General features: G+C 47.7%; 2 protein-coding genes and 1 non-coding gene across 5 annotated transcripts in view; 1 reads left to right on the top strand and 2 right to left on the bottom strand.

Moving 5' to 3' along the window:
- The window catches only part of Rab3GAP1 (RAB3 GTPase activating protein subunit 1), a 358,494-nt gene that overhangs the window by 243,775 nt on the left and 94,719 nt on the right, over positions 1-20,000 (bottom strand). The gene's annotated exons all lie outside the window — the stretch shown is intronic.
- LOC119176091 (uncharacterized) overlaps positions 1-20,000 on the top strand; it is a 42,087-nt gene that overhangs the window by 18,415 nt on the left and 3,672 nt on the right. The window contains exons 2-3 of the mRNA XM_037427220.2: positions 11,724-12,607; positions 16,401-16,563. Of these exons, the coding sequence (XP_037283117.2) occupies positions 11,753-12,607; positions 16,401-16,563 (1,018 nt within the window). The 5' untranslated portion in view covers positions 11,724-11,752. The remainder of the gene's footprint in view (positions 1-11,723; positions 12,608-16,400; positions 16,564-20,000) is intronic.
- Positions 13,075-13,216, bottom strand: LOC119177428 (U4 spliceosomal RNA). Its single transcript, XR_005110609.2, has one exon. It is a non-coding gene; the product is annotated as a U4 spliceosomal RNA (small nuclear RNA).

Raw genomic sequence — 20,000 nt, 5'->3', positions numbered from 1 at the left:
AACCCCAGGTGGTCAAAATTTCCGGAGCCCTCCACTACGGCGTCTCTCATAATCATATCGTGGTTTTGGGACGTTAAACCCCACAAATCAATCAAGCCACCAAGACTGATACGAACAATTGACTCAGGAACATCAAACATGGGCCACGAAATGCTGAAAGCAGGAAAGTACCATTTAATGTGTGCAAAATATAATACGTATACATGCAAGTCTATTTCGCCACATTTACAGTCAGTTGTCAAACGGCATCGGAAACATCAAAGAAGGTGAGACAATGCCTTTCGCCTTTGCTAAGATAAGATATATTACCACGGAAGAGTCCCCTCCGACTCGCACATAAGAAATGTACGCTGAGCCTGCCAGCGACTGTCACGAATACAGATTCGTACAACCAACCGGGCCGTAGCGAATCTTCGCAACAATCACGCCAGCAGTGCATGCACGAAGCGACAGTGGCCACCTCCCGAGTGACGACTCCTCTGGGGACGCAAGCCGGCGGTGGACGAGGGGAAACCACACGCTGACAGCACGCGTTCCGCTTGGCTCGGTTCGATGATTCCACAACGTCGCTCACTCACTTCCGGATTGCACCGCCGCCCCTCGGAGCTGGAACACCGCACTGAGCGGCGTCGAAGAGGTCGTGTGAATGGCGAGGGAATTCCCTCCCTGCGACTCTCGCAGGCGCGCGCCCATCTTCGCTGCACGGTCAGGAACAGTGGCGGGCGATCATGAGAGACAGTGCGAAATTTTCGATTCACGCTTGAAAGCGTGGTGCGGAAGACTCTCCTGCCAATGCGTTCGCACGGCCTTGTTCGCCTCATAGCGGACATACAAGAAACCAGATAGACGGAGCCAAGAATAACAATGCTCCAACGGGGCACACAAAGGCGCCACGGACTGGAAGTCAAGGCAAGGTGAGACGACCACTCGTTTCAGAGCGAGTACAGCGTGGATTCAAGGAATGCCGAGGCAGCGCCTCCGGGCTCTGAAACTGCGCGCGCACGCCGCTCGAGGACCTCGCGTCGGCAGAGGCCTTGACCCGACCAGAACGGGAGAGGCAGCGCTCGTGGCGCAATTGTGCACCTTGTCCTACCGCGTCGCTGTCGGCGGCCGCGTTTCCATGTGCAGAGCGAGGCACAGAACTGTCGCTCTCGTCGCATTATGTCCCGCGGGCATATCAGCAGCCCACGCGGAGGCTTCGGCGCGTCGCCCGTCCGGGGCCATTAGCTGCTGCATGCCGGCGGCGGGGACAGAGCAGAAAGACACACGTTGAGAAGGGTGTCCCTATCACGCGCTGCTAAACTGCACCGAAGGACGGCTCAACTCGTAGACGGCAACGCGCTGCAAAAACGCTGCCGGCCACTCGTTTGGGCGTGCAGCACGACAGCCGAAACGGTAAGCACGTTCGGTGGTCCTCGCAAATGGTCCGGCGTTCTCCCCGTACCCCAAGGCCGGCGTGGTCGACGAATGCCCTGCGCAACCACGCTACGCGGCAGTCAGCGATTGCGCGTTCAGAACGTACACACGATGACCCATTTTCTTTTCAATGAACGATCGAGCAGTCAACCCGCACCACTGCCAAATAATCGCACCCGACAAGTAAGACCCGCATTCGCGAATGAACCAGGCGACTTTAACCAGCAGTGAACAAAGCACTATTCACCCACCGTGCGCTATGCCATAACGTGCTGATAAGGTGTTAAGCACTCATCGTGCCGTCTTGAACTTTATTCGGGTACTGCCGTAAGTCTGCAGCTGGCCTCCAAGTGCGACAGAACTGACGCTAAATGGTTTTCAAGAAATTCAAGTGCTGGCAATATGACGTCTGACGGCGAGTGAATTACTATTTTGCATATTGTTAAAATAGAATCGTTTCCCTAGTCTTCAGCTGAAAAACGAGACTGCTGGTATTCGACATTTCGCCTAATAGCTCTCCGTACAACAGGTTAGCTATTTAAGCGCGTATAATATTTACTTGCAATCATAGCGTTAATCCAACGTAAGAAAACAATGATTCACCAGTCTTGGCTCATAAATGCGGCAATACGACAATCTGACGACATTGCGAAGAAAACATCCCATCCAATGAAATATCCCTCCTCTTTTTGTTTCTGATTCTGCTTTCATGTAAATAAAGATTATCCAGTATATATACCCCACACAGGCTTACCAACCAAACTACAAGGACGGTCGACGTGACGACATTTGTTATGCCATCCACAGTAATGCTCCAAATGAAACAAAAGAATTCACCGCCACTAACAATAGGAATGTTCAGTTGATGTTAGTGTACAGTTACTAACAGTATAGGTTGTGAACGATTGCAGATTTACACGTAATAAAACAAGAACCGTCTTACTATCCCAATTACACGAGCTGACAGATAAATTAAACCAACGCCTTTCCCAATACGCTCTCCATACCGGTCGTCCGTTGCACGACGACGGCCTGCGGAAGGTATTATCATCGCCGTAATTCGTCCCGCCGATCGAATGCAGACATTCGATCCGTATGCCAACCCTAATTGAAAATGTCACGACAAACAGCTAGACCACAAACAGGGTCCCCCACCTTGGCCGCCGAGCCAGGAAACCCAACACGCTGATTACTATTGTTGTGACGCGAGATCAGAAACGACGACAAAGGGACAAGAGGAAGACGAGCGCTCCTTGTTGTCCCGTTGTCGTCGTTCTGATCTCGCGCCATAACAATCGTCTTGTCACACCAACTAGCCCAAACCGCCACGCTGATTACGAAGCGTGTCTACTTCCGCTTTTTACTTAGAGCAGCTATAGCACAATGGGCACCATGACGCTGCCCAAGGCACAGAACCAGTTATGGTGCCGCCACCGAGGAGGACGCAGAAAGAACTCGAGTTGTTCTTTGACTTGTTCTCACACAGTGGGTACTATACAATACAGTGGGCACAAACGCGCTAAAAATTGGCCGGAGAAAGATGTCGGTGAAGTATGGTGTAGACGACACCCATAACACACGAAGAATAAACAATGCCGTCATGCTTCGATGAGCGCAAGATTCGTAAGAGACTACCCGGTTCGAGTCGAATGCGGATGGCCCGAACCGAAAAGGCTGTGTTTGCATATATGCATTGCGACGGGCGAGTCGCGAAAAACCATCCCTTGCACCACCTTTCGGGCCGACTCGACCTGAGAGAGTTTACACAAATCTGAAGGCAGGCTTCCGGTCCAACCAAACTATTCGCACAGAGCTTGTCGGGTTCACGCTGGCTTCATCTATAATGACTCTCTAGGACCAACAACCAGAACGACGCGAAAGGCGAGCACTATGGCACGCGGCATACGCCCTTTGGAACAAAAGATGCGTAGGCGGCGCAGAATTGCAGCCCCTGGAAGTCGGTGCCACGCGCCGGAGCCAGAAGCTGGCACGCGTGGCAGCCCGAAGAGGCAGGCACGCGAACGGATTGGGAGGGGACCAGGCAGTTACGACCGTGCAGGGTCACCGAAAACGACATGCACGCGTGCCGATCACCGTTTACACGACCGCACACGCGTCGAGGACAACGGTGCGCCGAGGTCAAGACACACGTCGTGCGGTCGCCAAAAGACGTTGAGCACGCCAAGGGCGTTTGGCGACGCGATTGTTCCGAGCGGTTGCCTCCCGCAAGGTGCATGATAGCTAGCGCACAAATGGAATCTGCAGATTCGAACCGATGGGCGCATTTTGCAACCAGGCACGCCCGTCATCAGTACGCCATACGATGGGCCAAAACCTTCCTGAAACTCTGTTCGCGACCGGGGCAACGCAGTTACAATATCTGACAACTTTCTCTCATTCTGCCCCCTTTATTACTTCGCTAAATTTTCACCGTACGCAAATCAATGATCAGGTATAATTCCAGGTGTGCGTCGGCGGCAAGCAGAATTCCTTTTCATTTTTCCAAGCATACCGATAAAGCAAGACACACGCATAAAAAAAAGCGCGCACTCGCACAACGATATACGAATTGGATGCCATGGCCCTCGGTGAGTCCACGCTTACATTCCTGTGTTTACGGGAGACAATTGAACGCATACGTACAAGTCTCTATAGTATGCAGGTCAGCTCGGTCATTCTTTCGGACGGCATTCTTGCATCGATCAGTGTCCGAGGCCGCCGCATCCAAGAGGGACGAGACAAGGTCATCGAGAAGCGACGCGCCGTCCACTGCTCATATAGCAAAAAGAGACCATCCAAGGCTGAGGTGCCTCAGGAAAAAAAAACACAAGCTTGCTTTATTGAAGATGCTTATAGTAGTACAGGATTTCAACCCTTAACGAAGTATCGTGGAGCACGGTACACCTTTGTCAGTTTCTGAAGCGTATCTCTAAACTCTACATTCTCCATCATCATATTTTCCACTCGTGCCCATCACAGCAGCTGTCGGTAGCACGGAAACTGGCTTGCTCCGCGTCCGTGGTGCATCAGTAGTTGCATTTGTTTTCTATAAGCTCCATACAGCTTCTCTCCCTAGGCACACATACACTTGCACGGATTCACACGATGAGAGCGAAAGACCTCGTCGTTCAAAATTTGGTCATTGTTTAACACTAAAAGACGAGTTCCCGTAACAATTATTCAGAAAGGTTTAACAAAAAGATGCATGCCTTGCAGCACGAGAGTGTTGATAAAGGATTAAGGGGGAAAAAGGGGGGGGGGGGGGGAAGGTTCTACGAGACAGCAAATGCACCTTTACCGTACGTACTGCCATCTAACGCGAAAGGCCTCTGATGTTATCGCTGCCCATTCGCATCATCCTACTCTTTATTATAAATAAACGAGACAAGAGAGTGCAGCACTAGATATTTGCCACCATCTACGCACCCAGCGTGAATGTGGCACAAGTGCGACCCTAAAACGCAGAGAAGCAGACTCGAACGCTCATTCGCGAACTGAGATGCGCACCGAACCACGAGTCGGAAAAAACATGGGCGCGATTCGCGAAACACGCTGACACAGATTGTGTATCCACAGAGGGCAGCGCGCCGACTTCGAGATCGTCGCCGCAACAGTCGGTCGCCTTAATCTCCTGTGTCTCGCAGCAGCGCTTACGGCTTAGACAACGCAAATTCATTTCAGGCTCTCATTTGGGCAGGGCAAGCAAGATATGAAAAAAAAAAAACCCTCAGGGAATGCAGGGAGGAGGAAAGGCGCAAGTGTTACGTCCTCCGCGGATCGAGACAAGCCGCCTCTTCTTACGTGCGGCGTTTCCTCGAAAACCAGCAGGGCGTGAATGGGAGGCTCGTCATGTCCCAGTGCGCGCGGAGAGAAGCGTACGGCCGTGCACCACGGGCCCAAATGGAGTCGCCGCTCCCTCGCCGCGGGACACTGTGGGTCAAACGAATTAGGCAGCAGCTTCCGCCATTGTTCGCGGCCGAGATGGCTCTCGTTACAAGCGGCCCGGCCGATTTCCCAAGAACGCCCCGAAAGGCTGCGTCCGGCCGGACGGAGCCGCTCGCCCCACGCGGAGCTGCTCTGCAGTCAAAACGATGGCCGAGATTTGTTGTGCCCTTCCAGTGATGACAGTCGTATCCCCCCCCCCCCTCCTATATATATATATGCCGGGAGCGTGCGAATCCACAAAATTTAATGAGCAATCCGTGCAATTGCATTTATTTCTCCTCCCCGACTTGAATACGCGGTGAAAGATGTCACAACAGATAGATGCGGATAGATTTAAACCAAGGAGGGTAACTATGAGCACATATCAAACCCGTTTATGCACTGCACCCTTTAGAAATGCAGCCACCCCTGCAGGGGTCGATTGATTGACCTTTTCACACACCGGCAGTGACGGATAGACTCGACGAGTCTGTATTATAGGCATAAGTCTTTGTCACTCTTTTTTCGTGACAGCTTTTTCTTTTGATGTCGCATTTCCAAGAGTGCACGGAGAAAGGCTATACTGTTGACAGTAAGGTTTAGAGGATGCCTTCATGCGTCTCTAGTCCCAGAAAAAAAAAAAAAAAACTCGACTTGTCATGCACTAGAACAGCCCATGCGACGTTTATATTCTAAATTTTGAAAGGAAGAGAACATATATGAGCGCTCGAGGAGTCTTGTACGTACGCGCGTTTGGTACGCGACGCCCTGGCCACCTCTCGCGCGACTCTTGGAAGAAATGTTACGAATAGAAACACGATTCTTCAAGTTAATAATTTTTTCGAAAATTTTATCTTTTGATGGTTGTTGGGGTTATGCATCCAGAAATCACAATTTGATCATGACGGACGAAGTATAGTGGATGGCTAAGAAAATTTCGACCTCCTGTGCACCAGAAATTTAATCTTTTTAGCACAGGCGTTCTGGTGCTATTACGGTTCTAAATTATTAATCACGAGTACTTAGTTCAACGTTTCAAGCTTGCAACAATGTGGGATGGCAGATTTAGCTCCATGCATGCTCCTGTAGCATTGTGGATATCACGTGCTCAGCGATGATAACATGAGCTTTCTGGGCATACCTATGGCATCCCGTACGCAAAACAAGCTCCTAAGATGGAAAGTGACAGCTTTTAATATTGAGAAAGTTGTTCCTTGTGAAGACCGAAAATATGTTTTCGTTGCATGCCGCGTTTGTATGAATCAAAGTCTGCTCAGCTGCGGTTCAGTGTAGACCATTTAATGAATGTGAAGCAACGCATAAAGCTCCGCTGATGTCATCATGCAAGTCTAACGTTTTCTATCAAAAGAGTGCACGTGGGCGTGCAGTAATATCGAGAAAAGCAAAACAAAGAACTGCTGAGATCATTTGTTGAAAATGTAGCACTCAACTTGTTTCATACAGTAAGAATTGACTTTACCTATGTTACTCCAGACTATATGCTCGCGACTCAATACAAGTGTACTAATTACTTTCTATAATTTATGTAAGGGTAATTTGTAAATCTGTAAGAGTAATTCATGGTCCAACCTTGTTGTAGCAACTCAAACGCTTTAGGAACTATTAAAATGACATAGCAATGCTTTTCTGTAGCATATACAAACAGGCAGACACCGAAAAGTCGTATCGGCATATATCAGAAATATATGACTGAAAGCTAAAAAAAAAAAAAAGAAGTGTAACCCCGAAAGTGTGAAACATTAAAACATCCGAGACAAATCAGTGCCTCTCTGCGCCGTCTCCCACTGCTGCGGATGCGCGTCTCATTTCTGAACAGCAGCTAGGCATACGAAGCCCTTTCTTTCCTTCCTTCTCTTTTTTTTTCTCTCAGTTGGGCGGGGCGCGTAGGGTCAGGACATCCGGACATACCCCCTAATGCAAGTACATGACAGCAGCGTATGAGGTCGCACTCTCGCGGGGGAAAAGGCAGTCGAGTCACAGTGGCGTTTCGCTAAAACTTTACTATCTTTTTTTGTTGTTGTTGTTCTATATCTCGTCTGCAAAACCTCGGAAAAACCGCAACCACGCCAACCGTCGCATGACGAATGCGTATGGAGATTCTCGTGGCCCATCTCGCCTGCAGGCGCCACGCCGCCAACAGCGCTGCCGCGAAACGCGTGCCCCAGAGACTCGAGATGCGCCACAGATGCAACCGCCGCACCCACCGAGAGGAAAATACCCCCCGGAAACATGGCCGTGGAACAGGCGGTCACGCGTGACATCGTCGCCTCGAACTTGTCGGACGAAAAAAAAAAAAAAAAACTGCGGTGACGTACAAGCGCCTCCTTCATATGCGTATACCTGCATATTCAGACGAGTTCCGCTCAGATGAAGAAACGGCACCTTCGTAGGTTGCAAAGCTCTGCACACTCGATCGTGCATCGCAGACGCGATTTCCGATTTCCCTTCGAATCGTTACGAGGAGTCCGCGAAGGGTCGCCCACGCCTCGTTGAGCGGACGGAGCCCGCCCAACAACAGTTTTGTCTGTGATTATCACCCACCAAGGTGCCGTTCACGAACGTGCCAGCGACCGAACACCTCGGAAGGCGGCATCCGGTGTGTGGTGGTCTGCCTGCATGCGGTCCAGCGCACAGGGCCACCGGAGCGCCTAGTTGGCGGCGTCCGAGCCCCGCGCTCACTGCTGCCCCGCATTCGCTGTACCTCGACTAATGGGGCTCGGGAGGCGACCAAAAGCCGACGACAAGAGACCGCGTCGCCCGCGCTGAATGACCCACACGAGTGCTGCTGCGGTCGTTCGACCGCGACCAACACGCGGCAGTTCGAAAGAAGCCCTGCTTGACACGTTCCAGCGCAGGCACGCTAATCGAACCAGACCGCGTTCTGACGCTCCAAAAATGCGACTCGACATAGCTCGAAGGAACCTATATGCCCCCCTACCCCAATAGAGCGACGTTTCGCCGTCATGTTGGGAAAACGCCGAATCGTCGAGCAAGAATCACGCATTGAGCCACGCCTGGCGTATACATACATCGTTGAGACAGACATAAAAAAAAATAAGAGAGAGAAAGAGAGAAACCAGCCCTACAACAAATATCGCCTTTTACTTGACTCTTTCCAAATGCAGCTTGATTTCATCGAAAGTACACGCGTGAGACACGCAAACCACTCAGCACGCACTTCTTTAAAAAGAGCGCACACAAAAAACAAAGGCTCGCAAAAGGCCATCCGTTTTAGTAAAGAACAACAAAGCTGCACTTGCTCAACGAGTTGAGGCAGCGCACCTCGTTACGGTTACATGCAGTGATATTACGCGGTTTCCGAGGGCCCCAAGGGGCCACGCCTATACTGTACTCGATTCTGGCTGCAAATCACAGGCGTCGCCTGGGGACGCGGGAAGGCAAAGTGGAACTTGGCAGCACAGGCTGGGGCCGCGCAATAGCAACGCGATTGCATAATGGACGCACGTGCGGCTGTGTCTTACTTCTGTTCCCGGGTTGCGTTGAAGCGCACTTAAAAGGCAGCAAGCGAGAGGCAGTAATGTTTGCGCGAATCGGGCTCCCGTAGAACTTTTCGCGTCCAATGTTGCGCCAGACGAGCGAGATGGCTCAACACCGCCACTTACCATGGTTTCCATGCGGGCCGGTAAATAGCGTCCGCGAGCCACCCTACAAGGGTTGCAGAAAGCCTCACAACTTCATCGGACGGCCGAGCGCACGCTGCTTCTCCGCATGACAGATTTCGAGGAGCACTACTTACGCTACCCATTAATCAAGATGAAAGATGGCTCCTCACTTTCTTGTTCTTTTTTCCGCGTAAGCTTGGAAGACAAACCACAACCTCCCCCGAAGATCTCCTCACTCCTGACTCGGAGCACGGAACGAGCCCCACCGGCCGCAAATGTTTCCACAAACATACGCGAAGGTACCTCGACCTGACAGATGCCGGCAACAAAACTCGAACGTGACTGACTACGGCACCACGATCCTGCGTGGCCGAGGCGCGCAAGCAGACGCTTTCATCCGCCGACCACACGGAACCGGCTGGTCGCGGTCCATCAATCAATCCACGCGATGTCGCGAAAGCCGCCGCGCCACACCGCGATGGCAGTGCTTCTTCTCCCTTTCACAGACTGGCTTATGAATCAGTCAGTGCGAGGCAGCGGAACGCCGGCTCTGCGACGAAAATACGGGTTCGAAAGAGCATGATGGAACGAACACATGCACAAGGCAGCATCTATTGACGGCCATGTTATTCGCGTGACTACCACAGGGAACGACAGACGTAGCTAGAGCACTTTTAGGCTAATATATGCTTAAACTAATCAGCAATGCTGACTTTTCGAAGGTCGAGAAACGTGCTACAATATACAAAAGAACAAGAAGAGCCCATCAACATTCACGAAATACTACAAGGCGTATTAGTTGGATTCCAAACCCCGCGATCGTATATTCCGCCAAACGACTAACAAACCTGCATACAAAAACTGGCAGGACAGACATAGTATTCGTCCTCGGACGACGGACGGCAGCGCTGAAAAAAAAAAAAAGAGCCCCCAACAAACTTAGTAGCGATAAGGTACAACTTGGGCATACTAATGTGTCAGCGATCTGCAGAAGACACCATTTATTGAAAACCGCATCGAGTGCCGCATTAATGCGCTAGCGTGGAAAAGCAGCAGCACTCGTTTACATATGTGAAGGCAAAACAGCTCACGGATGTTCCTGTGTACGGGAGTCTGCGCCGAGGCAGCCGACACAGACTCCCGGAGCGGCCTCCGCACGAGTTCTTGCAAGAAGGAAGTGTGAATGTAATAGGCATGAGTTATTCAATGCCGCAAACGCGATGAGGGCACGTCAGGCACTTCCTTGTCCTTTTAAAGAGACGGCAGAAGACCGTGGGCGGAAGGCCGCGCGGTGCACAAAAGGCAGAGCTCAGTACCGCTGCTAAGACGCCGCCGGTAGGCGTCGTTAGCCGGCGTCCGCGGATCTGTCGACAAAGCTGCGCAATGACAAGAAAGCCGAGCACGCTTTTCACCCAGCGGCTCGCACGAGTCAGCGTGGGCGACCAGGTGCCGCCGCGGAAAGTACGATGCCGGCACCTCGGCGGACTCTCGCTCCACAGCTCGGGAGTGCTACACAGCGACGGGAGACGATGAACCCTGCCACAAAGGAGAGCCAAAGACCGCATTCCTGCTCGGTCACAGAACGTCTACCGGACATGGCCAGGGAGGCGGCGCAAACCCCTTCCGTCTGAACACACGCGTGCACATGCACACAAACAAATAACCAAACTAGGGAAAGGGACGGGCGTTCGAGGGCGACGGCAACTGCAAATGGATACTTGAAAAAAGCATTCTAAACTTTGGCGTGTTGTGTAAAACTTTAACCAGTTTGTAAAACAAAAAAGCATGATTCAATTGAGCACACACAAGCAGGCTGACTCGAAACGTCGGGTCAGTTCACAGTCCTGAACTTTTATCTTTGGGCTATAACTTGGCTGGAGAGTTTGTTATTAGTATGAACGTTCACCCAGCCAGACAGAAGTCTGTCGAATATGTTAACCTTTAAGCAGGCTTCTGCACAATGTAACGGCGCCAATGAAAAGCTCAAGTGGAGCACTCACGAGTGCGAGATTCGCTCGCGCGTATAACCTCCATGGTGGGTTTCGCATTGCCATAAATCAGCAAGCAGTCTCTCTCCCTTTCCCCGCGTCACACTGACAACATTAGCGAATTAATGTGAGGCATTCATTTGCCTTTTTGCCAATTCTGTCCCTGTACTGTACTATGCACTCTGTAACTGACTTAGGATTTATAACGCGACGTTCAGGCGAGCGAGAAACAAGGAGGTGGTGCCGGACCTTATTTTTACACGTTCCTGGTCCAGCAGAAAGTCCAGCAGTATTTTCGTCACTGTCAGGTGGTCGGGGTGGCGAGCTAGGATGCGAGGTGGCAGAAGCGTACCGAAGCATTTCAAAAGCCACCACGTAGACCCATACCTTTTCTTTTTTTCTGCGGGCACAGGTGTCAAGGACAGCCGACCCGAGTTGTTATGCGACTCACAGATATTCCGCCCGTCCTCAAAGCACGCGACTGAGAAAGATGGTGTCACGAGGTGGCAACTCCTAAGGGCACCATAAGGCGGAAGGACGGCTGCGGCAGAACGACCAGTAAACATTTATTGCGAACAGCAGCGTTATTATTATACGTTTTTTATTGTTCTTTTTATTGGTGTTTATTGTTGGCACGTTTCTTACGTAATAAGCGCAAAGGAGCAAGCTTCTTGTGCAGGATAACAAATAGTTTACGAATATCAGTATATCGAGAACGGGCAAGCAAATGAACACACTTTCTTGTTTGCAGGGCCCCCAAGGAGACAAGGCTGAGCGGCCATGTGGCTGCTGCTGAGCGCCGTGGCTGCGCTCGTCGCGCTGCCTGGCGCGCTGGCCAAGTGCCCTTGGTCGCGGGACTTGGTCGACCTGCACGCCGACTGCATCTGCGCCTACAGCAGCACACAGCGCCTCTCCGTTCAGTGCAGCCCCGTGAACTTCGCGCGACTGATGAACGCGCTGCACGCGTCGGCGCAGAACGTGCCCATCGATCTGCTCCACATCAACAACAGCACCGTAGAGGCGCTGCCGGACGGTGCATTCGCCAAGCTGGACATCCAGTCACTGCATTTGGCGCGCTGCCAGCTGCGTCAAGTTTCCGAGCGAGCGCTACAGGGTCTCGAGAACAGCCTGGCCAGCCTCAGCTTACCCGACAATCGGCTCGAGGAGGTTCCGGTGGCGGCCCTGCGACGCCTGGCCTCACTCCGCCAACTGGACCTGTCCAGCAACGCCATCCGACAAGTGCCCGACGGGGCTTTCAGCGGCCTGCCTCTGAACACGCTAAAGCTAGCCGACAACGAGTTGAACATCGCGGACGACGCATTCGCCGGCCTCCAGGACTCGCTCAAGAACCTCAACCTCAAGGGCACCGGCCAGGAGCGCGTGCCGCGCGCGGCCAGCCAGCTGACCTCGCTTGCCTTCCTGGACCTGGCACAGAACAAGATTGCAAGCTTGGCACCCGAGGACCTCAGCGGCATGCACACGCTCACCGCACTAAACCTGGAGCGCAACCGCATCGTCAAGATCGACGCAGACGCATTCGCCGGTATCAACGACACCCTCAGTTCACTCTCGTTGCTCAACAACCTGCTCGTCGAATTCCCCGGCCAAGCACTCGCCACACTCACCGAACTTCGGGTAAGCTGCATAGCCTTGCAACATCAACACGTGCTTGTGTCAAACTTTTCAGATTCCGACACGTTGTGAGTGGGCAAAGGTTTGATTGATATGTGCGGTTTAACGTCCCAAAACCACCATATGATTATGAGAGACGCCGTAGTGGAGGGCTCCGGAAATTTCGACCACCTGGGGTTCTTTAACGTGCACCCAAATCTGAGCACACAGGCCTACAACATTTCCGCCTCCATCGGAAATGCAGCCGCCGCAGCCGGGATTGGATCCCGCGACCTGCGGGTAGCCGAGTACCTTAGCCACTAGACCACCGCGGCGGGGCGTCAGTGGACAAAGAGGGGCAATAAAAAGCGAACAGCAAAGAACGTAAAGATAAGTTTCCCTCATTCGGTAGCTAGTTAGTTATACGCCCCAGACTACTGAAATTAAACGTGTAAAAGAACATAAATCTGATTTTTGGTTCCAACAATGAAGCCCCGTAAGACCCGCCAAAAATTGTCATGGCCGACGGTATTTCACGTCGTCCAGGCGGGGTACTGGGAAAAGTTTTCAACTAGCAACAGACGCCCCTCAGTTTATACCTCATCGGGTACGACACCCCCTCTGCTCAAAGCTAACGTAAAGGTGTTTTCCGAGGAGGTCCTAGTACAAGCAGCCAAGCTACACGGAATGGTTTGAGATGTGTAAAAACTGCATTTTATTCGATTATTATTGATGTTTATTAACATTTATGTAGCTGAATTGATCTTCATGTTTTAGTCAGAATTACTCTTATTTTGATTAATAGTTTTCATTTAATTTCTTGATCAAAATTTGCTATAGCGTGTACGCAAAAGCACGTTAGCTTTGCGCAGCCACATTTTCACTTTGTTTGCATAGGTGGCGCAAGTTGTCTTCAAACATCGCCGCTTGCCCGTGTTGGCTAGTCAAAAGGTTGGGTAGTGGTTTAACGGTACAGCTATTTTAACAAACTCTAGTAATACTTTTGAAACATACTGCAGTTCTAGCACAAGTTACGACGTTTTGCTTGCATTCAAGACACATCTGCCGGGCAAGAATTCCCGAGAAATGGTAACTTGAGTTCTCTCGAACCTATTGAAGGAGAGGCACGTTTTGGTCCGTCATGTGCATCCGTGCTTGAAAACTTTTAGTTGTGATGTAATTACCACAGAACAGTGCTTCAATCATGCATAGCATTCTGAAGGGCCCGGACAAGACCGTATTATAACCACATGTAGAATGGCAGATGGCAATGCTGCTATCCACAAGGGAAATACCTGCACGCTGCGAGACATGGTAAAAATTGAGAGAACACTTGACCCGCATTTTGATTTCAATGTAACTGCGAAAGAAGTGGCAATGGGTGCAAAAGTCGTATACCTTCCATTTCTCACAGTGTAATAAATCACAATTACCATATTTCTTAACATCTATTGCAACACTTGACCAATGACAATGTTGAATAAGGAATAGTGTGTGCTTCAGTGACTACTGTATGTGATGAATATAAATACGGAATCGTAAACTAAACTATCTTGCCTGAGGAATCGGCTACTTACATGTAAGTACCCGATGCTTGCCTGTGTCCTCTCTGAGTGTGTGTATTTTTAGCGCTTGTTTCATGATGACCCGATTCTTGCATAGTAAAGGCGGTCATTAGAAAGTGTGCGACAGTCGCCAATAATCTTTTCTGAGGACGAGGTCTTTTTTTTTCTGAGACGTGGGTTTGGCTTACGTGCGATCTCGGTATGCACACTAGACCACGCTAGCCCGTGTCGAAACGGTCGCGCCAGCGTCATATACTGGAGCCGCCATAGAGTAACATAGTAATGTTACTCTATGGAGCCGCCTCGTGTGGATGCGCGGTTTTGGCGCTCGCAGGCACATCAGGTCATCGCTTCCTCTGGGGACTCGCATACGAACACTATCTTGGCGCTAGAGGACGTCGCGGCAGCGAATGTCGTAGTTCTGTGCAAGGAGCGTCAGAAGCGGTAGCACCTATTCGGTCGCGTCAAGATTGTGATAACGTGCGAGCACCTGGTGGACACGATCAATGGCCTAGAAAGGTAAACAGCCGCGTATTCATCAAAGCAAGGCTCTTGACAACAGGTGGATCGGCAGTAGGCGGCGCACACCACCACTCCGGCACAGGGTCAGTGGAATGCCTCTATCCGGCACGCTCTCGTCTACATCATTCTGCGACAGACTGCACGTGATCGGCATGTCACAAAGGGGTTTTTTTCGCGGCTTTGCAACGTTTATGAAGAGTTGAAAAAGGTAGAAAGTATTTGAGAAGTCATAATTAATACAAATCGAAATTAATAAAGGTAGAAGGCAGAGAGGTTAACCGCTGAAGAACGCCGGAAGCCCGAACTGTTCAGCAGCAGCCTACATCGGTCTACCCAGGTATGGTAGGTTCCCCCCAAGACATTTTTTTGTTTAGCGCCCATTGCATGATGCACACGAGAACAGACTATAGTGAACTATATAGTTCACTGTAAACAGACGTAAATTGTCCATATAATCAATTAAAATTAATTGCCTCACTTGATTAATTGCAAAGATCGCTATAAAACACTTCGCATAGCGTTCGAAAACATCACGCTAAAATATTTCGCGCCGTTACATTATTCCTAATTACTTTCGCTTAAAATTCCTGGCACGAACGAACGTGCGGCCGCACATCGCGCCTGAGCCGCAAGGAGCGCTGGCTTTCTCTCTCTCTCTCGCTTGTGCGCACAGGCTTCAAATCTTTTTTCATAATGTTTTCGATTGCAATGTCGAATTAAGCTTTCCAGATACCACAATTGTGGAAGCAATTATTAAATATTTATGCGGTTAATTTTTCTTAATTATTCGATGTTGATAACAGTATGTACGAGGCTACCACTAACAGAACGCCGTTGGTAGCATCTTCGTAAACCCACTTCACCACGATAACTTTTGTTTATTACTAAGCTTGTCCTTGGCTGAGACACAATTTGTAAACTACAATATGCCAAAGATTAGTTAAAAAGTAAATTAGTTAAAGTTTTAATTTCTCGTGCAAGTAACTTCTACTGCTTTGGGCAATACATCTGAAAAATTAGAACTCTGCACTATTGGCACAGGCTAGTTTTAGATGTTAGGTACATTAATTATTTTGAAAAAATGACTACCATACATGCACTAGGCCCTACATGAAATGCCGGTAAGACTTCATTTATATTCGTCACCTATTTTCTGTTGCTATATAACTTAACCTCGCCAGAAACTGGCCTTTAAGATGCAGCGTGCAGTAAAGAAACTTAAATGACCTTACTAAAAACCACATAATAAAAATAAGGGTTCTCGACAGAACTAAACCCATATATTCTGCATGGCAGTCGAATATTCTACCACAGATCCACGCCAAAGCACGATACGGCCATCAAGCCTGGCCATTGCACCAGGCGTCCCACCATGGATGGGAATTCAATAACGTGCAAGTGGTTGGACACTGTCAACCAATCAGCCACACCATCAACAAAGATGCTGGCTTTGAAAACGCGACGTGCGGTACAAAACTCGTGTCCTTTCAGGCTACGATCATGATGATGATGATGGCTTTCACTATCGTGTCATCTTAGGGAAATGCGTACGAAGCCCTGTGACTGTATTTTTGTACCAGATCCTGTTCATTTCTTTTTAAACAATATAGTATACATTGCCAACCCTCTGTCTGTCTGTCTCTCTCTCTCTCTGTCTGTCTGTCTGCGTGAGTGTGTGTCCACTTTTTGTGTCTACAAATTTAACAGACAATATCCTTGAATCTGCTTAGGTTCTTGACCTGGGGTTCAATGGAATTCGGAACCTACCAGATGATGCCTTTGCAAACAACCCTTTCCTCACACTCCTGGCACTTGATGGAAATCCCATGGCAACTATACCACTAGAACCTTTCCGACACCTCAACACTACTCTCAGGGGAATCAGTATTGGAGGTAAGTACTCATACTGTATGCACGTCTTGTCTCTTTGTGTAACAGTAAAATGTAATAGATCAGCTTTGTATTACATGAACTTATCTGAACTGAATGTTTTACATATTAAAGTTATTGCACGTCACAGTCTACTGGTAACCTTGCACCACATAGAAATTTTAATGTGCACAAACATTTTGATGCACACATCCATTGGGTCATTCAAATAAATATGTAATAAGCTTAGTATGATTGCGACAAAAAAAAATATATCTCCAAAACACCTATGTTACACAAAAATTACTGAATCAAAGAATGCAAGAATACTTGACCAATTTAACATTTTGGTGGCATGCTAACCAGGTAAACTGTATCATTATCTAAGGAGACCTGCATTTACACTTCCACCATTCAGCATCAGTGGCACACACCTGCCATGCCAAAAAGGCAACTGTGCAGTACACTCAGGACTATGAGCCACATTATAAAAACATGGAGGCCAACATGTACTAGCAGCAAGACAAAAGCAACAAAATCTCGTCTGGTCAAGAACAATCATTGCAAAAATTTTGATTGTGAAGATCCCTGTGAAGAAAGATTTTGTGTTTGAAGCTTGTCATTATGTAAAATTTTCTTCATTTTGCTTGGTAACTGTTTTGTCGTCTTTAAATGCTGGTGTTGTGCCCCTTTATGCCACATAAATATGTCTTCCTTCAGCAAATGAGGAACACTAATACCACTCACTTTAACCACTCTCAATGTGAAAATATCGTGAAGAATGTTAAGCAGCATAATCAAATGAGAGACAAAGCACTTTGAATGTCAGCACTTTGGTGCTGACATTCAACTACTTCATTCATAAAGAAGCACAAGATATGAAAATAAAGAACAAAGCGCTAGAATATTATGTGTAGTAGCTAAATATTCACGACTATTACCTTTTTTTACCCCTAAACATGAACATCCACAAGTCAACTCTTAGTTTACTGTCCCACTCAGAATTGCATCATTCAGTTAAGGTATTTCTGCTGCTGCAGTTATAATTTCAGCCATATTATTAACAAAGCTGCTAAGCATGGCTATATGTATTGTCCAAATGGCATGCACACCTTATATTTTGTCATTGTACTGTCTGAATGGCTAGAAACAGCTTTAGCAATGTACGGCCGTTCATTCAGTCTTCATCGGTTTCCAGTATTCAACAATACCGAAAGCTAATTAGTACCCTGCCAACAAGCCAAAACTAAAATTATTTTGCCAGTTATGTGTACCACCATTTGCATAGATGCAATTCATAACACTTGGAAAAGATACAGTTGCTTTACATTGTTGTATCATTCACAACACCAGGTTGTAAGGCTCCATCATTTACGGAAACAAAGCATACACAGCACATTTGCCTGTGCACAAAACTTTAGTACCGGAAAGAGCCTTATGAATGGTCATTCCACGCCAACTGTCCCAGTCGTGGAGCTCGACAAAAATCAATTGCTCTGAAAAAGTTTGACAAAATGCCATACACATATGCATTATTTCCACGGTATTTTTCCAAAATAGCTTTGAGTGGAAAAAAATTTTTGGGCATGTGAGTGTCACTTGAGTCTTGCGAAATATTGAAAAACCGGGTTTAAAAAAAAGTTGCAGCAGATAAACCAGTCCCAGCATTGCTGCTTTTTGCATTTTTTGAGTATCATGATTTTATTGTAAGTCAGTCCCTTGACATAGCTTTTACTTTTTTGTACGCCTCAGCACGTATCTGCAGTTGAGTAAGTTCTCACAAGTGGTGCCCCGTTTTCGGACTCCTGTGACCGTGTTTCCATCTTTCCTATCTCTCTTATGTCGTCGCTCACTGTCCCAGCGCATCTCTCTCTTTCTATACCCTAATCCTATCCTTTTAATCCCTCCTCACCCCCATCCCTTGTGAGCTACTGTTGAGGTGTCGCACGCTGATGCAGACAGTTACGGGGCTCACTTTTCTCTTCTTCTTATAACCACAATGCGAGTAAGTTGTAGGGTTTTTGAGAATTTTTTTTTACAAGACTTTCGAATTCTTACATTTTTACAACAGAATTTTTTACATTTCATCAACAATACAAATCATCAATTGTTGATGAAATGTACCAATTATTTTTACAGAACTCTTCATAAGACTTCTTAACTCCTAAATATTTTGCTTCCTCATTGAAGGTATCATGGCATTTAAGCCAACAGCATTTTTGTATTTTTACCTCTGTTCATCACACCTTGATGTGTAATGAACAATGTGAAGCACTAACAAAGGAAACTGAAAACCATGTGCTATGAATATACTACACCTATTTTTTATGCAGCAAATTCAGTTGGTTTGTATTGCCCCCATACTAAAACAATGCAATGGTGGGACAAAGTTTTTTTTTTCTCAACTAAAATGAAAACTACTTTGACTTGACTTTCTCTGGACAAGGTTGTTATGATTCTCAATTGTATGTCCTTTTCTTCTTCGTCATCTTTTTTTTTTGACCCCCTCAGGGTGCTAAGGATGTTTGTCAAACGTCCTTCGCAACCTGAGGGGGTCAAAGTAGTTTTTTTGCCAAGTTCAGAATTTTATTTTATAGCCTATATCACACACACAAAACAAAAAGTTTAGCAGATATTAAGTTTTATAAAGGGGCCTATAAAAATAATTTGTGCATATAATCCATAATAGTCTTTTGTAAGAAAATTCGCATAAACGTTCTAGTTTACTCACCTTTACCTATGCACTTAGTAGTAAAAAATATAAAGCTACTATAAGAAACTATCATGAAATCACAATGCTTGAAAGACGTAAGAAAACAAGTGTTGACAGACCACCTGAAAAAAATAGACTATTTGCGATTTTTTTTTCATACCTTGTTTTTGACTATTTCGTGAAGTTCAAATGGTGCTCACGTGCCGAAAAAAATCTTTGTTTCTCAAATTATTTGAGAAATATACTGTAGAAGCAATCTCTATACAGGATTTTATTTTTGACTCGTAGGCACCACCATCTTGAACTGATAAGCGTTTCTTTTGTAGGTTTTCTATGTCACAATAACAAATGATCAGGGTCATAACACCTTGAATGCACCGGCAAAGCGATTTCGTGCATGTGAGTTCACCGTAGCACTGTTTATTTATTTAATACGAATACTAAACTGCAACAATATCAGTCCCAGATGGCGGCGCTTGAACGCATTTTGGAAAATGGTGTATATGTGTGTAGTTTTCTCATATCTTTTTAGAAAGCCCATTTTTTTTTACCGCCGTGACTGGGACACTACGCGTGAAGTGACCCAAAAGCAACCTATACATAGAAACCAGAGAAACTTCTATAAAGCACGCTTTTGTCCAATTAAAAAACTTTAAAAATTGCATATATTTCTCATTTCACATAGGCTAGTATTTCCTCATGGGATGCATAAGATGAAGTCAACTTGTATTTTAGTTTGTTAGAAAGA

The sequence above is a fragment of the Rhipicephalus microplus genome, chromosome X (assembly GCF_043290135.1).
Source record: "Rhipicephalus microplus isolate Deutch F79 chromosome X, USDA_Rmic, whole genome shotgun sequence".
NCBI classification, from domain to species: Eukaryota; Metazoa; Arthropoda; class Arachnida; order Ixodida; family Ixodidae; genus Rhipicephalus; species Rhipicephalus microplus.
This window is presented reverse-complemented; position numbering and strand designations above follow the sequence as displayed.